The 23,143-nt window shown below is 40.5% G+C and overlaps 2 protein-coding genes across 9 annotated transcripts in view; one reads left to right on the top strand and one right to left on the bottom strand.

The window, feature by feature from the left end:
* Positions 1 to 23,143, top strand: part of LOC143714420 (uncharacterized) — a 596,609-nt gene that overhangs the window by 378,166 nt on the left and 195,300 nt on the right. For 2 of the 8 annotated variants that reach the window (XM_077205588.1, XM_077205587.1), the window contains exons 3-4: positions 1,080 to 2,577; positions 7,722 to 8,392. In XM_077205588.1, the coding sequence (XP_077061703.1) occupies positions 1,080 to 2,548 (1,469 nt within the window). In that variant the 3' untranslated portion in view covers positions 2,549 to 2,577; positions 7,722 to 8,392. Of the gene's footprint in view, positions 1 to 1,079; positions 2,578 to 7,721; positions 8,393 to 11,082; positions 11,227 to 13,903; positions 14,225 to 21,172; positions 22,421 to 23,143 lie in introns of those variants that run through there. The other 6 variants (XM_077205591.1, XM_077205593.1, XM_077205592.1 and 3 more) reach the window with 6 other exon arrangements.
* LOC143714411 (uncharacterized) overlaps positions 1 to 23,143 on the bottom strand; it is a 245,919-nt gene that overhangs the window by 130,900 nt on the left and 91,876 nt on the right. The gene's annotated exons all lie outside the window — the stretch shown is intronic.

Below are 23,143 nucleotides of genomic sequence, written 5' to 3'. Positions count from 1 at the left end.
CGAGCCGCAATATAGTGAAGAGCAGCTGAGGCTGATGGAGGATCAGGAGGCGGCTGCCTGTCGCAGACGAGGAGCCCGGACTGGGTCGAGCTGAGGCGGGCTGCTGGTGCGTGTGCTCTCGCTGTGCGCTACGGACACAGATAGAGTCCGTCTGCTGCAGAGAATTTCAACGATCGCAATTTCTCCTGGACGAAATCTCTGAATCAGACGACCACACGGACGTTTGTGTTGTGATGTGAACCATCCTAGTTTCGCCTGACTGAACATCCAGGTATCATGCAATAATTCACAGTATAGAAAGAAATACAAACGAGTAATTCACTAATGAGTTTGCCAATGTAACGGGGTTCGTTGTTGTGGGAAGAAGGAGGCTGGAACCGGCGAACATTTGAACGTTTTAATAGTAAAATAAAAAAATACAAAACAAAAGTATAAGCCAGCTGAGCTGGCCACACACAACAGAAACAAAACATAAAATCAGGCCTGTTCCTTTTGTGCTTCCGCTCCTCCGTGAGAGATATGAGACCGCTGCACAGGTGTCATTCATTATCACTCGCGTCGTCCTCTCACGTCCCTCGCCCTCGTCCTGCTCGCCACAGCCAACTAACTAGACATTTTTTGTGAAATGAATTTCAAACTCATTTGGCAGCTAGCCTTCTTGTAGACGGAAGAGTGATTTCTCTGATGTTTGCGCTGTTCTGGATTAGTGGGAGTGGCTTGCGGAGCTGTGGCTTGCGGAGCTGCATTGTGGGAGTTGTTGTCTTACATACAAATGCGCCCCAAAGTTATTTTCTGTCTTTTCTCGGTCAAGAGGGCACCAAATTCAAAATTTCTTTTACATTTCGACTACATATATAACCCACTTTCAATAAAGATTAATGTTGAAATGGGTGGAGTGACCCTTTAAATTTAACTGATGCATTAATCTCGGCCTCAAGTCTTCATTTGATACAAATGCAGGTGTCCTACATTTACATGCGTATAAATGGAAGTCAATGGAAGAAAGTCTAGTGTGACCAGCCTTTTCAATAACTAAAAGATTTACTTTTTACTTTACTTATTTTCCCCTTTCATTTCAGACCTGATGGAAGTGGAGGAGGAGAGTGAAGAACTGAGTGAAGTGGAGGAGGAAAATGTTAAACCTGGGAAAAAACATTTGAGTCGCTCAAAGACTAAAAAGACATCTTTAAGGAAAAGAGGCAAGAAATCTACAACTTGCACTCAGTGTGGTAAGAGCTTCGTATATAAAAAAAATCTTGTGAATCACATGAGAGTTCATACGGGAGAGAAGTCACATGCATGCCATCAATGTGGGAAGAGTTTCTTGCGATCATCTCAACTTAAGAGACACATGAGAGTTCATACTGGAGAGAAGCCGTTCACATGTGATCAGTGTGGGAAGAGATTTCCATACAGAGAAAGTCTTAATTTTCACATGAGGACACACACTGGAGAGAAGCTGTTCACTTGCAATTGCTGTGAAAAGAGATTCTCAAGCAAACAACAACTAGAGAATCACATGAGAGTTCACACTGGAGAGAAACCGTTCACATGCACTCAGTGTGGGAAGAGTTTCTCACACAGAGAAAGTCTTAAAGTTCACATGAGGATTCACACCGGAGAAAGACCGTTCACATGTGATCAATGCGGGAAGAGTTTCACACAATTGGTACAACTTAAAGGGCACAGGAATATCCACACCGGAGAGAGGCCTTACACTTGTAATCAGTGTGGGAAAACGTTTCAGTGGGCATTAGCCCTGAAGACACACCTGACAGTTCATTCAAAGGAGAAACCACATTCATGTTCTGTGTGTGGAAAGAGTTTTTCACTGCTGCCATATTTACATAGACATGAGAAAATTCATACTGGTGTAAAAGATCATGTGTGCTTTGAGTGTGGGAAGTCTTTTATTTCAGTGGCATTTTTAAAACTGCACCAGAGAATTCACACAGGAGAAAAACCTTACAAGTGTTCACACTGTGAAAAGAGATTCAGTCAGCCATCAACTCGGAAAAAACATGAGATGATCCACAGCGGAGAGAAGCCGCACACGTGTGATCAGTGTGGAAAGAGTTTCTCTGTTAAAGTTCAACTACAGCTACACATGAGGATCCACACTGGAGAAAAACCTTATAAGTGTTCACACTGTGACAAAAGATTCAGTGCGTCAACAAATCTGAAAATACACGAGAGGATCCACACTGGAGAGAAGCCGCACACATGTGATCAGTGCGGGATGAGTTTCGCTATTAAACGCAACCTGGAGCGACACATTAAAATACACACTGGAGAAAAACCTTACAAGTGTTCACACTGTGACAAGAGATTCAGTGAGTCATCATCTCTGAAAACACATGAGATGATCCACACTGGAGAAAAACCTTACAAGTGTTCACACTGTGACAAGAGATTCAGTCTGTCATCAACTTTGAAAAAACACGAGAGGATCCACAGCAGAGAGAAGCCGCACACGTGTGATCAGTGTGGATCGAGTTTCTCTTTTAAAATTCACCTGAAGCGACACATGAAGATCCATTCAGTGTAGAAACCACTTAAACACAGTCTGAGATCACGGTAAGTAGTTCATCCTTTATGTGCTGAGCAACAAAGTAGTTTCCTTACAGCCACGGTGAGCGTCAGGACATTTTGTTGTTTTGATTGGTATCTGCTTAGAAAGATTTTCATTAATATAAGTATGTATCTCATTATGAGGTGCAAACAGGGCCTAAAACTTTTTGACACACCTGCCAATGGCGGGTAAAATTTACCAGCCAAACAATTTGTTTATCTGCCAGCTAAAACTACTAGCTTGACTTATATAAATTCAATAGCCTACGTTTTAAAAGACAAGTAAACAGTCAGTATTAAAATAAGAACAAAATCATATTACAAGCAAAAGTACAAATACATGCAATACAACAAAGATACATATTAAATAAAGGGGTGGTATAATGCCCTTTTTACAAGATGTAATATAAGTCTTTGATGGTGTGTATGTGAAGTTTTTGCTCAAAATACCCAACAGATATTTTTATATAGCATGTTAAAATTGTCATTTTTTTTAGGGTGAGAAAAAACTCACCGTTTTTGTGTCTGTCCCTTTAAATGCAAATGAGCTGCTGCTCCCGGCACAGGGGGCGGAGCTTCAACAGTCGTTTTACCTCACACAGACATGCACTGGAAATTTCACAAACTTTTAGCCTTTTATGTTTAAACCAGATTCAGATAATTGATGGAGAGACATGTAGAATGCAACAGGATGAAATCCTAATCAACCACCCCTTTAAATAAATAGTGCTCTTTGGGCAGGTCTTATAGTTTTCAGGTACCGGAATGTAATTAAGTAGGCTAATCTAATAAATAACACAGCATAAACTTCATATCCTTTTTAAAGTTTATAGTAGGGAAGTTAAGTGACTTTTGACTTCAAGTCATGATGCTAAGGTCCCCTTTGGTATGGAAGTACCTTAGGGCCATAGAAATAAATTTATCCTAAGACACAAGTGAGATCACATTTTGTATCTTATATACGCACATTTTTTAAAAATGGCCGCCGACCATACTTGAGAGGCCCATATCTTTGCTTCTGTTATAGCTATAATGACAAATTTGGTAATAACGGGTACATTTTTGTGGTCAAGGAGTCCAATAAAATAGGTTCCAAGACTAAAAAACAACAATGTTGTCCTAAACATGACAATTGGAGGTGAAGTATGCAATTTTTTATTAAAAAATGCATGCCAAACACACAGTCCATTCACAACTTAATAATTTCTTCGTTTAGGTCTGCTTCACATGTGCCCTTTACAGCACTTGCTGAAGACGCGGGTCCTGCATCGAGCATGGGCATCCGGTCGTTTACGTCTTAAGGTAACACAGAACTGTGTCACAGCTCTGGAGCCCTGGAAGGCGGTCGACTGGTATCAGACAGGTGTAAACCTGGGAGTAATCTCTAAACTGATAGTGGTTTCGACAGACGCCTCCAATTCGGGCTGGGGCGCCCTCTATGAGGTCAGACCGACTTTTGGCCTGTGGTCAAGCCAAGAAAAGAGCTTGCACATAAACTGTCTAGAGATGAAGGCGGTCGAGAACGCCTTGCAGTTCCTCTTCTAAAGGGCCACCATGTCCTTGTCTGCACGGACAACATGTCGGTGGTTTCCTACATAAATCGCCAGGGCAGTCTGAGATCACGGAACCTTCATGCACTGGCAGAACGCATCCTTGTATGGGTTCAGCGCAACCTACTCTCGCTGAGAGCGGCGCATGTGCCAGGCCATCTTAATGTGCATCCAGACAGGCTGTCCAGGGACAACGTTCCCCCAGGGGAATGGTCCCTCCACCCTCAGAAAGTTCAGCTGTTGTGGGACACCTTTGGCACAGCAGAAGTCGACCTCTTTGCGTCTCAAGACAACGCTCAGTGTCCAATATGCTTCACAAAGCACAAGGACGCGCTGGCCCATCACTGTCTATGCTTTCCCTCCGATCATGCTGTTACCACAGGTAATCAAGCGTATAAGGGAGAACGGTTCCTGTGTACTTCTAGTAGCTCCGTTCTGGCGGAACCAAGTTTGGTTTCCGGAGCTGATGCAGCTTCAGAGCTTGCTTCCGTGGCCTGTCCCGTTGAAGAGAGATTCAATTCAATTCAAATTTATTTGTATAGCGCTTTTCACAATACACATTGTCTCAAAGCAGCTTTACAGAAATTGCAAAGAGAGATCTCCTCTCATAGGCCGGGGGTACGATTTGGCACCCATGACCCGAGCTTTGGGCTCTGCATGTGTGGGCCATCAACAGGTACCCGTCAGTCTCCCCGACGGAGTGTTAAACACGATTACGCAAGCTAGAGCGCCCTCTACTAGACGGCTTTGTGCTTCCAAGTGGTCAGTGTTCTCAGGTTGGTGCTCAGCTCGCAACCTGGATCCACAAGATTGTTGGGTGTCGGAGGTTCTCTCCCTCCTACAGGAGCTCTTGGATAAGGGTAGATCCCCATCCATGCTCAAGGTATATGTGGCGGCTATTGCTGCGTTTGTCAAACATTCGCATGGCCAGTCAATGGGTAGGAACGACCTTGTAGTCCACTTCCTCAGGGGAGCTAGAAGGATGAACCCTCCTCGCCCCCCCTCGGACTTTTCCTTGGTCCTGGCGGCCATAAAGCTTGGTCCTGGAGGCCTTGAAGGGTGCCCCTTTCGAACCTCTACAGTCTGTGGACCTTAAGTATCTCTCATTGAAAACAGCCTTTCTGGTGGCTATCGCCTCAGTCAAGCTGGTGGGTGACTTACACGCACTTTCTGTTAGCGCGTCGTGCCTTGAGTTTGGGCCTAATGACTCCAAGGTCATGCTCAAACCAAGACATGATTATGTCCCCAAAGTACTTGCCACTCTTTTCAGAGCACAAGTCTCTGTGGATCTGACAACGAGTCTGACATTCTCTCGTCACAGGCGATTTTTGAGATTCGCCTTCGAGGGCCAGGCATATCAATACACAGTCCTACCGTTCGGCCTGTCCCTGGCCACTGTATATTATGATGTGCATGGACGCTGCTCTCGCGCCCCTGAAACTTCAGGGCATACAAGCTTTGAACTATTTGGACGATTGGCTGATTCTAGCTCGATCTCATTCAGAGCTCATAGAACACAGGACCATATTACTCGAACACCTCGAGAATCTTGGTCTCACAGTCAATTGGGCGAAGAGCTCGCTGTCCCCCAGCCAGGAAATATCCTTTCTGGGCACAGAGCTGAACTCGCTGTCAATGACAGCGCGACTATCGCCAGAGCGCATACTGAACATTGCGGCACTACAGTCCCGCTCAAGAGATTTCAGAAAATGCTGGGCCTCATGGCCTCATCATCATCAGTACTCCAGCTGGGTCTGCTTCGCATGTGCCCACTGCAGTGGTGGCTGAAAGCACGAGTGCCGTCTCCGGGTCACAGCTCCTGGTGCAGATGGGATGTGTTGTTGCAGGAACTGATATGCTATAGGCTACTCCTGACTGGTCGAAATCTCATGCTACTTAGGACAAATGTAATGTACAGAAGTAGCTGCACTGCTTAAATACAAAATTAAAGTTTTTGAACGAAAAGATAAGTAAAGTCACTCTGATGACAATTTGTATGTGAAATGTGTATATTTACCCCCAATTGTCATGGTATGGGGAAAATTTTTTTTTTTTTAAACTTGAAACCAATTTTATTGGATTCCTTGACCCCAAAAATGTACACTTTGACACAAAATTTGTCATTATAGCGATAACTGAAGCAAAGATATGGGCTCTAGAGTATTTTCAGCGCATTGGCGGCCATTTTTGAAAAAACATGTTTATTTCTGATACAAAGTGTGATCTCACTTGTGTCTTAGGATAAATTGATTTGTATGACCCTAAGGTAATTCCATACCAAAGGAGACCTTTGCATCATGACTTGAAGTCAGAGGCCTTTTTTTTTGGGCTTAACCTCCCTATTATTAAGTTTAAGGTCTTTTTTTTTTTTCTTCAAATAAAGTACTCAAAAAAACAAAATCGCTCATTGCCCCCTAGTCTTCTCTCTGGTGAGAGAAGGTGTGTCTTTGCTCTGGAACTGCCTACTCTAAGAACGTTAAGAGAGTACGGACACTCCGTAATACTGATCGCTGAGTCACAATACTGAGTCCCTATGCAAACAGAATTAAAATGCAAAGGAAGAGAAATCAGTTAGTTGTTTCTCTGGCTGATTCTCATAAAGGTAAACCTATTTCGCTGAGTAGTGGAAGTTATTATATTAGGTTATAATAGCATGTGACTCTTCCGGAGGGGCTAAGAGCTCATTCTGCCAGAGGTATGGTGGTTTGTTAAAAACAAATTTCACAGAAGCTTCCATTCTATTCAGGGAATAGTTGTGACTGATTACTGTTTGTATTACCATAGTTTTCCGACATTTGATTAAATAGTTTATAATCTAATATATGTATACACATTTTGAGACATTCACGCTGGGCTGGAATATTCACTCACTAATGAAGCAATGCTTTTTTCTTCAGAGAATATTTCTTCTATTTTCTTTGGTCTTTAAAGAAATGTGCTGAGCAATAAGATATAATTTTGAGCTGCTGCAAATACACACATTTAAGAGCATTTGGTGACACTAGTGAAACCAGCATTAAAGATTAAAATTACTTTAAAATGAAACATTAGCATTTCATGTACACTTTGAACTACACGAGTAATCCATAATTAGTCATTTGTGTAAAATAGTCCATTGAAAGTTTTTTTTTTTTTTTTACATTAACAGGACATTTACATTTATTGCTTTGGCAGACATTTTTACGACAGCTGAAAGTTCAGTGCATGTATCGCCCTCTGTTGAACAGGCGTGAATTAGCTTTTCCTTCAGTCCAACACATATTTGTTTGACGTTTGTTGTGAAAGAGCCGTCTGTCAACATATTCCCTCATTTTTGCATAGCTTAGAGGCCAATCAGCGTGTGTCGTGTAGGAAACTGTGATTTCTCACAGATCACGTCAAGCCTACGTCATCTAGAGTTTCATGACCAAACTAGTGACTTCTAACACAAATCATCTTCATGACATTAAATTGATCATAATCGTGCACGGCAGTTGTTGACCAGATTTAATGGGATTAAAATGACTATTGAACTCATCAGTGATCTTGACTTTGACCTTCACTTTTCATTTCACATTTGTCTCTCATTTGAAATCTCACTTGATTTAATGTTTCTTTTAGACCTGATGGATGTGATGCAAGAAAGGAAAAACAGAAGCAAAAATGCTGTCTGTAAATCAAGTGTGAAGATTCACATGAGAGTTCAAACTGGGAAGCGGCGGCTCAGGCTTTCGCTCTGAAAACACATCAGCTTCTCATTCTGAAGAAAGACCATTTATCTGTGATCAGTGCGGTAAACAGTTTCATTGGGCTTCAGTCCTGAAGAAACACCTGAAGATTCATTTAAAGGAGAAGATTCATTCGTAATATTACAGCAAAAAAGACACAGCGGAGTGTGTTTCAGTGCTGGAAGTCCTTCACTACAGAAGATGAACTGAAAGAGTGCCAGAAAATTCACACTGGAAATAAAAACATTTTAAGGCAAAGTTCAGAGAGCCGAAGAAGAGGCCATAACACTTTTAAGAGAGACATGAATCTGATATTCATTTTTAACTAATTCTTCATTGTTTTTTATTAGAACATCTAGTTTATCTTCCGTCTACTCTTCCATGCAAATGCAAGATATACTTTCATGTATCTTTGAAACTGGACTCTTTTCTTCTCTTGAGATGCTTTGGCTCTTATAAGTCAGCAAAGAGAGAGAGATCTGTCTCATTAGCTTTCACTTTTACTGAATGTTTGTATTTGCTTCATGTAATTATTGATTAAACTCTTTACTCGTTTTATCAACATCTCATTGTTATTGTCCGTTTTTATTTTATGCTCATTCTGCTTGAATCAGGAATAATTTTAGTTCTGAAAGCCACGAAGTGTTATTTGCTTTAAAATCTCTCCATGTTGTTAATTTCTCATTAGAAATTTTAAATGGCTGACATATCCAGTATCATATATATTATCATACATTTCAGAGAGTTTGTTTTAGTCAGTTTGATATTTTATGCACATCATGAGGCTTATTGACGTCAGAACAATTACTATCAACTTTAAACAACACCGTTTTTACAAAATATACTGAAATGATTTGTCTCTCTCACCACAGCTTTACACAACCAGCAGAAAGAGAGCAGAGTGAATAAAGAGAAGCGGCGTGTAATCCTTGTTGTTTTTTGTCTGTGATTATGTTGATGTTTATAGATATTTTGTCATTGTGAACAGTATTTGGTGAATTTTTGATTGTCTAACATTGATGCACATCTATGAGCCACAAATCACGAGACGACAGTGATGTCATACAACTCTTACCGGATACCGGGCCAGAAAAAAAAATTAGATGAACTTGGCCGAAAACAAACATGACTTTAATAATAATTATTAATATAACACTATCATTGTTTTGAGCTAATAGGCTGATACTTTTTAATTATTTCATGACAATAAAGTTTTTAATCAACTAATATGTATTTAATAATCAGCAATCAAAAAAAAAAACATTTGAATAGCATCAAACATCAAAAAATAGCATTTGAATTTCACATAAAGCAGTTTTTATATCAAATAATTATAGCCTATTATCTTCCTAATAACATGCCTAAAATATATTTACTCCAGTATAAAAAAATAATGTCTGTTTCTAAATGCTTCTGAATATTAAACGAATCATGGCTTACTGACAGATTTATTCAAATATAGCCTGCATTAAATCATCGCTGTGGTGCCTTTAAGCTGTCCCAGCTCTTCTTTGAACACTTCCGTGTGCCTGTCTAAAACTTCTGACAATTTTAGTGCTGGAGTCGTTGTTACTTTATTTACCAGGTGTGGCAGCAGCCCTAAGTCTTTTAGCCAACCACGGCCCAACAAATTTGGTCCTGCCCCTTCTACTACGACCATTTCCAGGTTTTTTTTCTACTTCCTGGCATGTCACTCTTCCTGTGACTTGTCCCAGCACCCCCATCTTCTCACCTGTATATGTCTTCAAGTTCAATTTGCATGATCTCCACTCGGGCATGTCTGTTCTTTTCCATAGCTTAGAATATTGCTCCTTACTGATGATTGTGACACCACATCCTGTGTCCACTTAAAAATCCACTTCCATGCCATTCACCTTTAACTTTTGTGTGATAGGAGCCACTTTAGGTAGGTTTTGTGATACACTGTAAATTGTATTGATATCACTTGTATCCTCTTCCTCACTCACTTCCTCCTCTTTGACTAAATGTGACCTCCTACCTTTCTCTTTTTCCTTTCTCTCCCCTCTTTGGCCTTTGAACTGTGCTTTCTGTAAACTAGCCCCAGCTTGCCTCGACTTGCATGCTCGTTTTATGTGTCCCCGCTTCCCACATTTATGACAGAGTTCGTTCACAAACCGGCATTCCTCGGGCGCATGATTTCCTTTGCATCTATAACACACAACGTCTCTTTCCGGGCCTTTCCTTTCCGCTGAGTACACTTTATGCACCGGTGTTTGTCCTTTCAGCATCCTCGTTGCTTGCACTGTCTCCTCTGTTAACATTCCTTGTAAATCTTTTACATTTTTGTTTGCCGACTCCATTGTTTGACAGATATTAAATGCTTTCTCAAAGTTTAAGTCCACTTCTGACAATAGCCGTCGCTGCATCCTGTCATCATTCACTCCACACACAAGTCTGTCTCGCAGCATTTGCGAAAGTGTTGCCCCGTACTCACAATGTTGTGCTAACTTTTTCAACTCAGCCACAAAGTCAGCAACAGTCTCTCCATTCTTCCGTGTGCGTGAATTAAATTTATATCTTTGCACGATTTCACTCGGCTTCGGATTATAATGGGCTTTGAGCACGTTTATCCTATACCCCATATAACTCCTCATATGTTTTCTCCCCTGGAGTCATGGGACACAGTAAACTTCTCAACAAACTATAAGTGGCTGCACCTACCCCACTTAATAGCACTGCTTTCTTTTTGTCAGCGTCGGTAATCTCATTTGCTTGAAAGAAAAAGTCCAACATTTCACTGTATTCCTCCCATAATTGTGTCTCACCGTCAAAAGGGCTCACCGTTCCTAACAGCGCTGCCATCGTGTTTATCCACAATCTGCTCTTCCCTGCACGCGGTCAGCACTCCGTGTAAACTTTTCAGCCTGGTTCTTCAGTGCCTTTTAATCCTCATCGCCATTTATGTGATATTCTTTGGTGCATATACATGAGGAGGCATGTAGATAAATTAATGTGAATCTTTATTAACAGATGCAGAGCCGAACGTGCCTCTTAACACCGGCTCAGCAGAAGAAGTGAACCCTATACAAAACCCAATGCTGCCCTCTACTGGACAACCTTGACTATAGCATCCCATTTACTACAGATGCCTCCTTGCAAATGTATTCAAGACAAGCCTCTCCCTCAGAAATACACGATGGGCTCTGATTGGTCAGCTTGGCCCAGTGTGTTGTGTTGTGATTCGCTAACCGCCTGGTTCACACCAGAAACGTCACGCCCGTTACCATAACAGTAGTTGCTTGTGCTCCTGTGGATTGTAAACATTGGCGTCGATATTGCCTTATCGATTTCAGCCCGAATCAGACTTACAGAATATTATTGGAGAGGAATCGAGCAGAACTTGTGCACGAACGCCTGTTACAGGACGTTTCAGAATGGTATGCTTTTTCTGTAGATGTCTCATAACTTACTTTTTATATACGCTGTTATTTGTAAATGCTACTGCTAATGCTATTGTTACTGTTTAAGTCAAAACACGCAAAAAAAGTTCATACAATCGTTTTAACTCATAATATTACAATCCTTGAAGGGATTTAGTTGATCTGCACACACACACACACACACACACACACACACACACACACACACACACACACACACACACACACACACACACACACACACACACACACACACACTCTACAAAACAAATGTAGCCAAATATCTGTCGTCAGAACTATGTGCACATTATAAGACTAACCACCATGGTTTAACCTGAGTAAAGAACATGTAACCATGTAATGAAACCATTTAATGTAACGTTACCTGTAGCCATGATATAATTATTTTATGCCGTGTTTCAGACTTATCCCTTGATAAAACCATACAGTGAACTAGAGTGTTTGTATTATCTGACATACATTTGACAGTACTATATTATTTAGCCACAGCCACAAATCTAACACTAAACTGAAAAGGGTATTTTAGTTTGGCAATATAACTTTATAAGAAACAGTGCGAAGCACTGCTTTTTTTTTGCTTACAAAAAGTATTCTTGTCGCTTGATAAATCATGATGATTGTCAGTTTCTGCTAAAACTTAGATCGGGCCCAAAAAATCAAGCCCGACCCGAGCCCGTGCACGTTGTGTCTGAGCCCAGCCCGGCCCGACACATTAACTGTAATTATGAGCCCGAGCCCGATTTAAACCCGACCATTTTTAATACGTGGGCCGTTATAACCAGTAGCGACGACAGATCATTTTTTAACGCAAGTGCTGAATGGGTGCTAGACCATTGACAGTGGGGAGCTGCGCAATTTTATATATGATATATAGCTTTAGTTCACGTGCTATGATGAACGCGGCTCGCCGGCGCCTCCATGTCATGATTATATTGTCTGCTATATTTGCTTCTTATTTATTAAATCCAGGCAATTGGTTGATGAAAAATGTATTAAAATTAAGATACAATTTTTACAAAACGAAATTCACTTTAAAGAAAGGCTTTCTACAAAACAAAACATAATGAAGTGTTCAAAATCATGCCTGAACCACTCCATGTCTCCCGATATTGCGCATCCTACTATCTACTCTGTTCACTTTCATAATCAACATAGATGGAAAAAATAACATTATAATATTTTAATAAATATGAAACTAAATGTGCTTATTTAATGGCTACTACACTTGCACTCAACAAAGCCAACACATATGTTGTCACTGCCCACGAGTTTAAAATATTTTAAATATTTTTAATGACTTTCCTTCATACTTGCTCAAAGTTAATTCTCCTGTTTTCTTTTTTTTCTTTACTTCTTCAAGCTCCATGTTGCACTTAAGCTACACAATACAGCACAGCGTGCGAGTGGAGGAGACGCTGCGCGTGACGTGCTTGATCAAGGGCCCGACCCGACCCGAGCATAGTGGCGGGAAATATCGGCCCGGCCCGCGGGTCGGGTCGGATTCGGGCTCGGGCAGCTAATCTAAGCTCTAGTTTCTGCACATAAAAACAGCTACGTGTTAGATATTTAATTACTTTAATGTAGTTATCATAAAATCAAACCATGTTTCAGTTCATAGTTATGTTGCTGAAGTGGTTGAAGATGAATGCCATTAGTGTTTGTTTTTGTATTATTGATGTTTTATCCATGTCATATTGAGAGAAATAACAGTATTATCTTTCAATAGAGCAGTTTTACAGGATTTTATCATCAATCCTGACTCAAATAATGTGTTTCTAACAGCAAACACTCAGAATAAAGTGAGCTGATCTGCTGATGATCCTGAATGTCTTGTTGAATGAGTGTTGATAGTCTGAGGATCATCAATATTAACAGATCTGCTGAAAACACTCTTTATTCCATGACAATAGTTCCTGTTTTCACCTCATTTATTATGCTGATGTCTTCAGATCTCCTGTAAACTGACACTTAAAGCTCATTTCATTGGTGTCAGCAGACTGAGGGGATTTGTTGCTTACAAATATACATTTATTTCTTTGTGTTTATGCTTTCAACTGTTTTTCTTACAGTTCTTTACTACTTTTCTCGATATAACAGAATAATGTTAGAATTAAAAATAAAAACGTGTGAATCAGCATCAGTTGCTTTACTGGGTTTACATAGCAAAACAAAAGCCTTTTAAAACAAGAATAATTTGATGACATATTCAAAACACTTTAGCTATTTAATGATCATAGTGCAGCCCAAAAATACTATTTATTGTCATTTTAAATTTTTATAATTTGCCACTATCCTTCAAAACATAGGTTTTACCCATTTGTCAGCAAGAAGATTTTAATCATTTAAAATATAATGAAATTTAATATGATCATATATATATTGTTAGTACATAGAATTAGTACAGGTCAACTGACTGATTTATTATTTTTTTTCTTCATTTTTACGCTGAACGATGATGGGACATTATTTCACCTATATTTTGAAATTTTGTTTTCACAAAAAGTTAGTTGAAACTTTAAAATAGACACTTGCATTTAATGGAATTTCTATGTATGTAAAATCTCTTTGTAAATTTAATTTGATGCAGACATATTTGGCGTTTGACCCTATAAAAAATGGACTCAGAAACTGATTATGTTTTTTATTTTGGCAGATAACCTCCTCTGATCAATCTGCAGTTCAGTCAGTGAAGCCCCGCCCACTGTAGGTCACATCAGCAAAGCTCCTCCCACAACACTCACATCATCAGTGAAGCTCCACCCACATCAGTCACAGTGTCAGTGAAGCTTCTCTCACTCCAATTTTCCAATAAATGCTGTATATTCCCATCAGCTGCAAGTGAAGACGAGCATGAAAGCATCAGGAAGAGCTGAAATCTGTAAAGACTGAGTTTATTAAAGAGGACAGTGAGAACACAGTGAGTGATCCAGAACCTGCAGAATGAAACACACTGAAGATCCTGAAGAACAAAGAGGTTGGTGTTTATTCTTCATTCATTCATGATGCTGAAGAACATTCATGTTTGAAACATTCAAGCACTTTATCACATTTAGATAGAACAGTTACACAATCAAATAGGTACTGAATTTTCAACAAATGTTCAGTAAAGAGAGGATTGAGGAACTTGCTTATTGATTGTCAACATCAGATCAAACAGTTTTATTTTAGCTCTGGTTTATATCTGGTTCACAGTTTTTTGCAACCGTGTTAACAAAATGTCTGACATTTCTCAACATAGTTTACAACATTGTTTTTTTTAAACCTAATATGAATATGATTAACTGATAGAAGGTCTAGGCCTATAGGATGTCACGTGACAGATAGTGTTTAATCACCTTGTTTTGAATTAGAAAGCAATGAAACGCAAAGCCTCCGTGGAGATGACAGATAATGCAGTGACTGAACATGAGCTAATCTGATTCATTTCGACCATCAGAAAAGACATTATATCAAACATTATTAGGACAGTGTATTTTGCTACTTACCAACATCTGGCACACATGAACTGATGCCAAATATCGCGACGTGTTCGGAAGGAGACTTCTTCAACGCGATTTCCTACTGATAAAATTCGTGTAGTCGTTTATACTTTTTTTTTTTTTTTAATCAATAAACAGCAAAGCAGTCCAGCTTCCCTGGCAATAAGACCGAAATAATAACATTAAAATAAATACATACATAAACATGATAAGATATCGTGAATAAATGTCGATTAAACAGCTGCCCGACTGGCAGAAAGAATCGTGCATTACATTAGTAAACAAATAAATTAAATAAATAAAAATGCTGATATCACGAAAATAACGAAACAAACGTGTCCGTATCACGAACCAGTAGATTAAATGACGTGAACATATCACGAACTGCCATGAGACTAGGCTGTGTGGCACCTCAAAAGCGTGGAAAAAAATCATAATTTATATTAAAATGAGTGTATAGGCCTACTGAGAAGTCTGTACATTACTCATATTATTGTTTTTATAACCTTTATTTAACCATCTGGAATGGAGAAAAAAATGATACCACTTAGCGCCTCTAGTGGACTTTTCACTCGAAAAGTGCAGGGAAACATACCTGGAGGTACGTATTTTAGGTTTTGCAAAAATGTAGGCAGAGTAACGTATTTCCAATGAGCCTGGGTTGCGCCCAGCCCTAGTTAGCACCACCCCCCCCCCCCCCCCCCCCACTTATACAATGGTTTCATAGGGGCACTGGAACAATCATTCATATAAACGCATTAAACTTTAGTTTACAAAGACGTGAAACTCACCGAGTGGTCTGGGGTGTTCACTGATATGCTCACGCAAAAATCGCTGCAAAAGATGCTTTCCAACAGGTTTTATCGTAGTTTTTGGAAGAATGTCTGGTTGTGAGGCGTTGGAAAAATAGGTCCACAGTTTTACAACGAATGGTAAAACACCTGTTGGAGTTCATCTTTTGCAGCGAATTTTGCGTGAGCATATCAGTGAACACCCCAGACCACTCGGTGAGTTTCACATCTTTGTAAACTAAAGTTTAATGCGTTTATATGAATGATTGTTTCAGTGCCCCTATGAAACCATTGTATAGGTGAGGGGGTGCTAACACAAAAACCTAAAATTCTCGTGAAAGCAGCATGTGTCCAAATATTAATCTTAACCGTTCGATTTCATCAGAAACGATCTTAAAACAGGGCTTTACTTGTAAAACGCCGAACTTACCCTTTAACACTACAAAGACAGTTTCGCCTATCAAAATAAACCACATAACAGAATAAAGGTCCCGCCAGTCCTGTGTAAACTACAACAGCACGCAAGTTTTATTTATTTATTTTTATCCAACGTTATCGTGTGGTGTGATGCGGAGCACAAGAGAACAACAGAGTCTGAAGCTGCTCGCTTAAAAGATCTTGCTCGCCTCTCAATCGTCCAATTTCAAAACGGTTTTCACTGGATGAATTTTGAGTTCGTAAGCTTTCGAATGATACCTAATCTATGATGATTACTAAAATATGTGATATGAAAAAAGAGCGCCAGTCGTCCCGCTAGCAGGACGTGACAGTTAATTAAACCTGTTTTTCTCAAAATTCCGTTTCTGAAAATCATAGCGATCAGCTGACTTCAGATAACCACAACTTTTGTTACAGACAAACAATAAAATAAATAAAAACAGATTTGTGGGCTTGAACCCAGCTTTAATATGGTCTAAAATCTATAATATGTCAAATTTCACCATGTGGTGAGTTTTCCCAGATCGAATCACATTTGTTTTACCTAAACACCACTTTAAGTATAGTCAGAGGCGATCCTGACCTCCCTGGGGCCCTAAGCAAAAATCTGTTAAGGGGCCCTCCTACCTGACCCATGAGCCATGTAAACCATTTGCCATTGCCACAGTCACAACTGACACCCCAGTTCTCCCACTACAATCCTCCCTCGTTTAGTTAGGTCTCTGCGTTGTGGATTTTTTCTTTTCTTTATTGTCTGCGTTGTGTATTTTCTTTTTTTTTCTTTTCTTTATTCTCTGTGATAGTTGGCTCGGCAGTAGGTCTAGTTGTTTTATGGAAGGTTGTGGCTTCATACGCAGGTGAGGAGGTCAGTGCGTATGGGTCTCGGGACAGCCATCAAGTGTTCTCTGCACAGAGGAAGAAAGAAAATAAAAGACAGGAGAGCTGTATTTGTTCAAACACTAGGGTTGTAACTCGGGACTGCCATCACGTGGTATCTGCACCGAGGAAGAAAGAAAACAAAAAACAATAGAGCAGTATTTGTTGTTCCCTCTTTCCCTAATTCTTAATTCCTGTGACACCTAAAGAATAGTGAGGTAAGGATGGACTAGTGGATGGGGGAAGGCCTATGAGGGAGTCTTCGCCACAAGGTTTGTCCCCCGAGACCTGTTGCATTCGGTTCTTCCCTGGGCTCCTCACTGTTATGTGTCCTATCCTATCCCTATAGGTGGGGGAACAACTTTACAGTGCGACACGTGAGTCCAGGTTTTCCTTCCCTAACAAAATACTGCAGCTGCTGTAATCAACATCACTTAATGTGGTCCGTACCACTTAGGCTCTAATGGCTTGTTCCTGAATTACTTTATCATAACCCATTGACCTGGGATGATTTTGTGTCCACCTTCTGGTGGAGTCTGCCAACAAAACTCAACTCTCTCTTTGGCACTCTGCACTGGCTTTGTGAGGTTTTCACAGTAAGTAATCAGGGCATCTGAGGCAATGTGTACATCAGCATTTCTAAGATCAATCACACCTGGCATCTGCATTGGACGTCCAGTAACAATCTCATGAGGGCTCAATCAAAGTCCTTTTAGGCAAGTCATGCCACTCGGCCGCCATCTTGGCAACGCCTCCTGGGCAGCTATTTCGGACTAACAAGACCAGGCTCCTATCTAAATGAATGGGCAGAGAGTCAGAACTGCACATTCACTGGTCACCGGGACATAAAAACTGCATGTATAGAAACAGCAGTAAAATATGATAAAAATCGCTGAAAAAGTTTGATGACTTTGCCCCAAAATAAGGTTTAAAACGCCTTTTTCCCCACAGGTTATATTTTACTACGCATGCGCAAGGGTTCTCTCCCTCTCTGACGTGCGCGCGCTGCACAGTTTGAAGCACAGTATGTGTGAGCTCTCGCTCGCTCGCTCGCTCTAGATTCTGGGAGATTTGAACTAATTTACGGGCATCAGGGAGCCGCTATAAATATGCGGTAGACACTTGGGATGTCTGATATTTACACAACGCACACATACACTGCATATCAAATCTGCCGCCTTTTCAAACAGTAACGTATTTTCCACTGTCGCAAACCTCAACTGTGCGCATGCGTCAGTGGAACCAGACGATAGGCTTAAATGTTTCCCGGCTTGACTGTTAAAGGCAGACGATTGGCTTTCCAGTGGGAGGGGCGGGACATGTTCATACAACCGCCATCTTTGGCGTTACGGGTTTTCCCTATATAGTTGTATTGAGGATTGAGTAAGTGGCATGTCTCTATAAATAGTCTCTGGCTCAATCCTAATGATCTGTTAGGTGACGCTCTCATATTACACAGTACTGCTGGCAGCTCTTCAACCCATGGTACTCCTTCCTGGTGCATTTTGCTTAGCCTGGTTTTGATTGTTTTGTTCGATCTTTCAACATGCCCTGATGCTTGTGGTCTATATGGACAATGAAGATTCCACTTAATCTTCAACATTCTAGACACTTCCTTGACTACCTGTCCTGTGAAGTGTGTACCTTGATCTGAGTCAATGCTATCTGTTAATTCTCATCTGGGAATGAAATCAGTGACAAGGCATTTAGCAGAATGTGCAGCGGTAGCACGCCCTGTTGGATAAGCTTCTATCCACCTTGAGAACTTGTTTATTACTACCAAAACATCATTTTTTTCCTTTACAACGAGGCAATGATATGTAATCAACTTGTTGGTGACGAAATGGTCCTGGTGGAGCTGGGGTATGTGCTGCTGGTGTAGTGGCTGCTGGTGCATCATTATTTTTCTGACATGTTACACAACTCTTGGCTGTTTCGGTGGCTATATTTCTGAATTTTGGATTCCACCACTGATTTGAGAACCTATGATTCATCGTTGCTGTACCACTGTGACCCAAATTGTGTATTTGTTGAGCCAAATATGGCAGCAGTGATTCGGGAGCGACATACTTTCCCCCTATGGTCCAGCAACCGGATGAATCCACTGTGGCTCCTTTGTCTAACCATGTCCATGTTTCATACAGAGGAACGTCTTTGTACAGATCAATAATTGATTCAGGAGTCAGAATTGTCTTCTGTGCTGCACTACCTGAATACACTTGTACAGTTGCATAGAAACAAGCCTGTTTAGCCGCCATATCAGCAAGAGCATTACCTTTTAGCTTCCGTAGTATCAGTTGTGAGATGTGCTTTCACTTTGATCACTGCTAATTTCTTTTGAAGTTTCATGGAAAACATTAGATCTTTCACTAATTTAGCATGCTTAATGGGTGATCCAGCAGAAGTTAGAAACTGTCTGGTTTGCCAAATGACACCAAAATCATGAATTACCACAAAAGCATACCTGGAATCTGTGTAGATATTATCCCAGATAGCAAACTGACTCCGGAACGGATCTGCCGCGGAGGTATCACAAGGTCCGGAACGGAGTCCACTGGCACAGCGCAACGGATCCTGAACAGATAAGGATTGCGGATCCAGACTAGATCCACGGCAGACCCTATCCGTATCTGATAAAGCAGCTCACCCGCCACGGATCCGCCCGTTCATTTCAGTGTGAAAACCTTTCAGATCACTAATTCAAAACTAGTAATCTGGCCAAAACTACAAAAATATTTCAAATCTATTGGTGGACCAACATTAGATAGACTGCCCATTAAACAACATGATGTCCAAAAGACGTATTTTCAACGTCTTTGTCACAAAAGTCTGACGTTGAAAAGACGTCCACTGAGGAGCCAGAATTAAAGTTTTTATGACGTCTTTTTTGACGTGTTCTGCACGTCCGATATAGACGTTCATCGAACCTTCGTACAAGGTTAAAAATTAGTTCAAATGTGGCGATTGTGGACATATTTTCAACATCATTTATGGTCTCATTTAGACAATTTATACTGTTTCTGGACCAAATAAACACTCAGGATGCATTAAATCCGTTCCGGAGTCAGTTTGCTATCTGGGTGTTCACTGAGCAGAATTCCCAAACAGGGAGTTGAAGGCTGCGTTCAAAACCGCATACTTCCCTACTAGTGTTGCACGATGTACTGGTACTAGAAAGGTATCGCGATACCCAGCTTAATACAATTGGTACGATATTAAATTTTGTTAGTACCGGTACTTTAAGAGTGACAGCACTCTAAATAATAAGAGCAGTATTTCTTTAATTTGCGTCGATGTGTGCCAGCCGGAGTCAGGATGTGTTTGCAGAGCTCTGTTTCCACTGTTTTCATTCACTTACCAACACAAGCAGAACAGTAAAATATATACGCACAGCAAAACATGCATGCATGAGAAAATAAAGCGCCTTTCACACAGCATGCGATCACGGCTTCACTTCTCTTTCGTGGATTATTTGGATTGAATAATCAAAGTTCTAGGTAAAAATGTACGTCCTGGCAAGTATTCATGTAAACACAGAAGGTTATGTCTTTAGTGAATGTAAACCGTTTGTAAAAATAAATCGTATGTGTTCCATTGGGTAGCCTACGTGCATGTCTTAAAGGGCCGGACCAGCAGCCTAATATTTTGTGTAATTAATGTTAATGAAACAACAGAAATGATTTCCATTACACGAGAGTAGATGGTAAAACTTCATGCTGATTTGTACTCAGCTTTCGCCAAGATAATCACCATATCCTATGCTTCTGTCCGGCTCTGACTATATATATATATATATATTCTAGTCAGAGCCGGACAGTACATTTACTCGAGTACAGTACTTAAGTACAATTTTGAGGGATCTGTACTTTACTCGAGTAAGTACTCGAGTTTCTGGGCAAGTGAGAAATGTTAAATAAAGCAACATGGTAAAAAGATGAAATTGACTTGATTTTACTTTCAATTCTTTTTACATTCTCCAAAGTATTAACATTAACATTTTTCATAACTCCATGTAGGACGTTTCTGTACATAAATGTAAGCACTGTGGCAGTAGTAATGCAATAGTTAGAAAATGTACTCTTCTACTCTTGATACTCAAGTACTTTTAAAAACAAGTACTTCAGTACTTTTACTTAAGTAGACATCTGACTGTAGTACTTTTACTTGTACTTGAGTAAAATTTAGCAAGGGGTATCTTTACTTTTACTCAAGTAATGAAGCTGTGTACTCTGTCCGCCTCTGATTCTAGGCTAGTTAACTGTCATTGATCTAATTATTAACATTGTACCTTATTCATGGAGATTTTCAGGGACATACGTAAATAATTACAATCATTTAGGTCTCACTTTTATGTCCTTTCACTTCATATTTCTCTTGTGGAATTTTGATGTTCTAAAAATTAAACTAATTATTTTTTCTTTCATGTCAGAGCTGATGGAAGTGAAGGAGGAGAGTGAAGAACTGAGTGAAGTGAGGGAGGAGAGTGAAGAACTGAGGGAAGTGAAGGAGGAGAGTGAAGTGGAGGAGAAACATCATGTCAAACCTGGAGAAAAACCTTTGAGTCGCTCAAAGACTAAAAATACATTTTTAAAGAAAAGAAGAGCCAAGAAATCTACAACCTGCACTCAGTGTGGAAAGAGTTTCTCAACAAAACAAAATCTAGAGATTCACATGAGAGTTCACACTGGAGAAAATCCATTTACATGTGATCAGTGTGGGAAGAGTTTCACACAATCATCACACCTTAATATTCACATGAGAGTTCATACTGGAGAGAAGCCATTTACATGTGATCAGTGTGGGAAGAGTTTCACACAATCATCACAACTTTATATTCACATGAGAGTTCATACTGGAGAGAAGCCATTTACATGTGATCAGTGTGGGAAGAGTTTCACACAATCATCACACCTTAAAATTCACATGAGAGTTCACACCGGAGAGAAGCCGTTCACATGTGATCAGTGTGGAAAAACATTTATTGGGTCATCACAACTGATGGCACACCTGACAGTTCATGCGAAGGAGAAGCCACATTCATGTTCTGTTTGTGGAAAGAGTTTTTCACTTCTGCAAAATTTACATACACATCAGAAAATTCATACTGGCGTAAGAGAGTTCATGTGCTTTGAGTGTGAGAAGACTTTTATTAGAGCAGACTCTTTAAAACTGCACCAGAGAATTCACACTGGAGAAAAACCTTACAAGTGTTCACACTGCGACAAGAGATTCAATCGGTCAACAAATCTGAAAACACATGAGAGGATCCACACTGGAGAAAAACCTTACAAGTGTTCATACTGTGACAAGAGATTCAATGATTCATCAACTCTGAAAACACACATGAGGATCCACACTGGAGAAAAACCGTACACGTGTGATCAGTGTGGAACAAGTTTCTCTTTTAATAGTCAGCTGAAGACACACATGAGGATCTGTTAGATCCAGGGCTGGAAATGGCTGAGATTCACCGGGGGACTCTAGTTGATGGATGTACTTAACCCTTCGGAGTCTTGGGCTATTTTGGCCGTTTTTGAGTACTTTTTTAATTTTTTTATTTTGCAACATAAATGTTTACCATACAAATGTTTGGTATCATTTTTTTCAGCACAACATCACCTATATGACCAGACAATTCGTTTTTCACTTTGATGTACTGTATCAACATACTGGACCCAAAATCACACACAAAAAAACTTTTTTTACAACAAAAAACGTCTCGGTTACGTATGTAACCTTCGTTCCCTGAGTAGAGAACGGAGACGTTACGTCGGATGACGACGAATGGGGGTTTCACCTAGAAAGCCAATCATCTTCGTGTATTATAAAACGAGCCAATGGCGATGAAATGCCATGGGTCTGCGGAATTTGCATAGCGTATCTCCACCCCACCACGTGGGTATAAAGGAGAGACGCCGGCAAAGGCAGATCATGTCTTCGCTGGGGAGCCGAGACTGAACTCAGGCGTCTACCCAGCGGTACAGCGGAAGTGGCAGGGAGACGTAACGTCTCCGTTCCCTACTCAGGGAACGAGGGTTACATACGTAACCGAGACGTTCCCTTTCGTAGTCACTCCAAATTACGTCGGATGACGACGAATGGGGGTCCCTGTGAAATCACGCCACCTTCACAGCTGTCTTCCAGTGCCCTGCGAAAGTCTGATCCCCTGTCGTGATACTGGCAAGGACGAAGGAGTCCTACTTAACACAGGAATACCAAGTTACACTGGGAAGCATATCTCAGAGGAAATATGCCGCAGCATGCCTACCCGTAGGGAGGACTTAAGGATAAACATATGGCCGGAGGGCT

Source organism: Siphateles boraxobius, unplaced genomic scaffold (assembly GCF_051911475.1).
Source record: "Siphateles boraxobius isolate OS27281-9 unplaced genomic scaffold, OSU_SipBor_1 54, whole genome shotgun sequence".
NCBI classification, from domain to species: Eukaryota; Metazoa; Chordata; class Actinopteri; order Cypriniformes; family Leuciscidae; genus Siphateles; species Siphateles boraxobius.
This window is presented reverse-complemented; position numbering and strand designations above follow the sequence as displayed.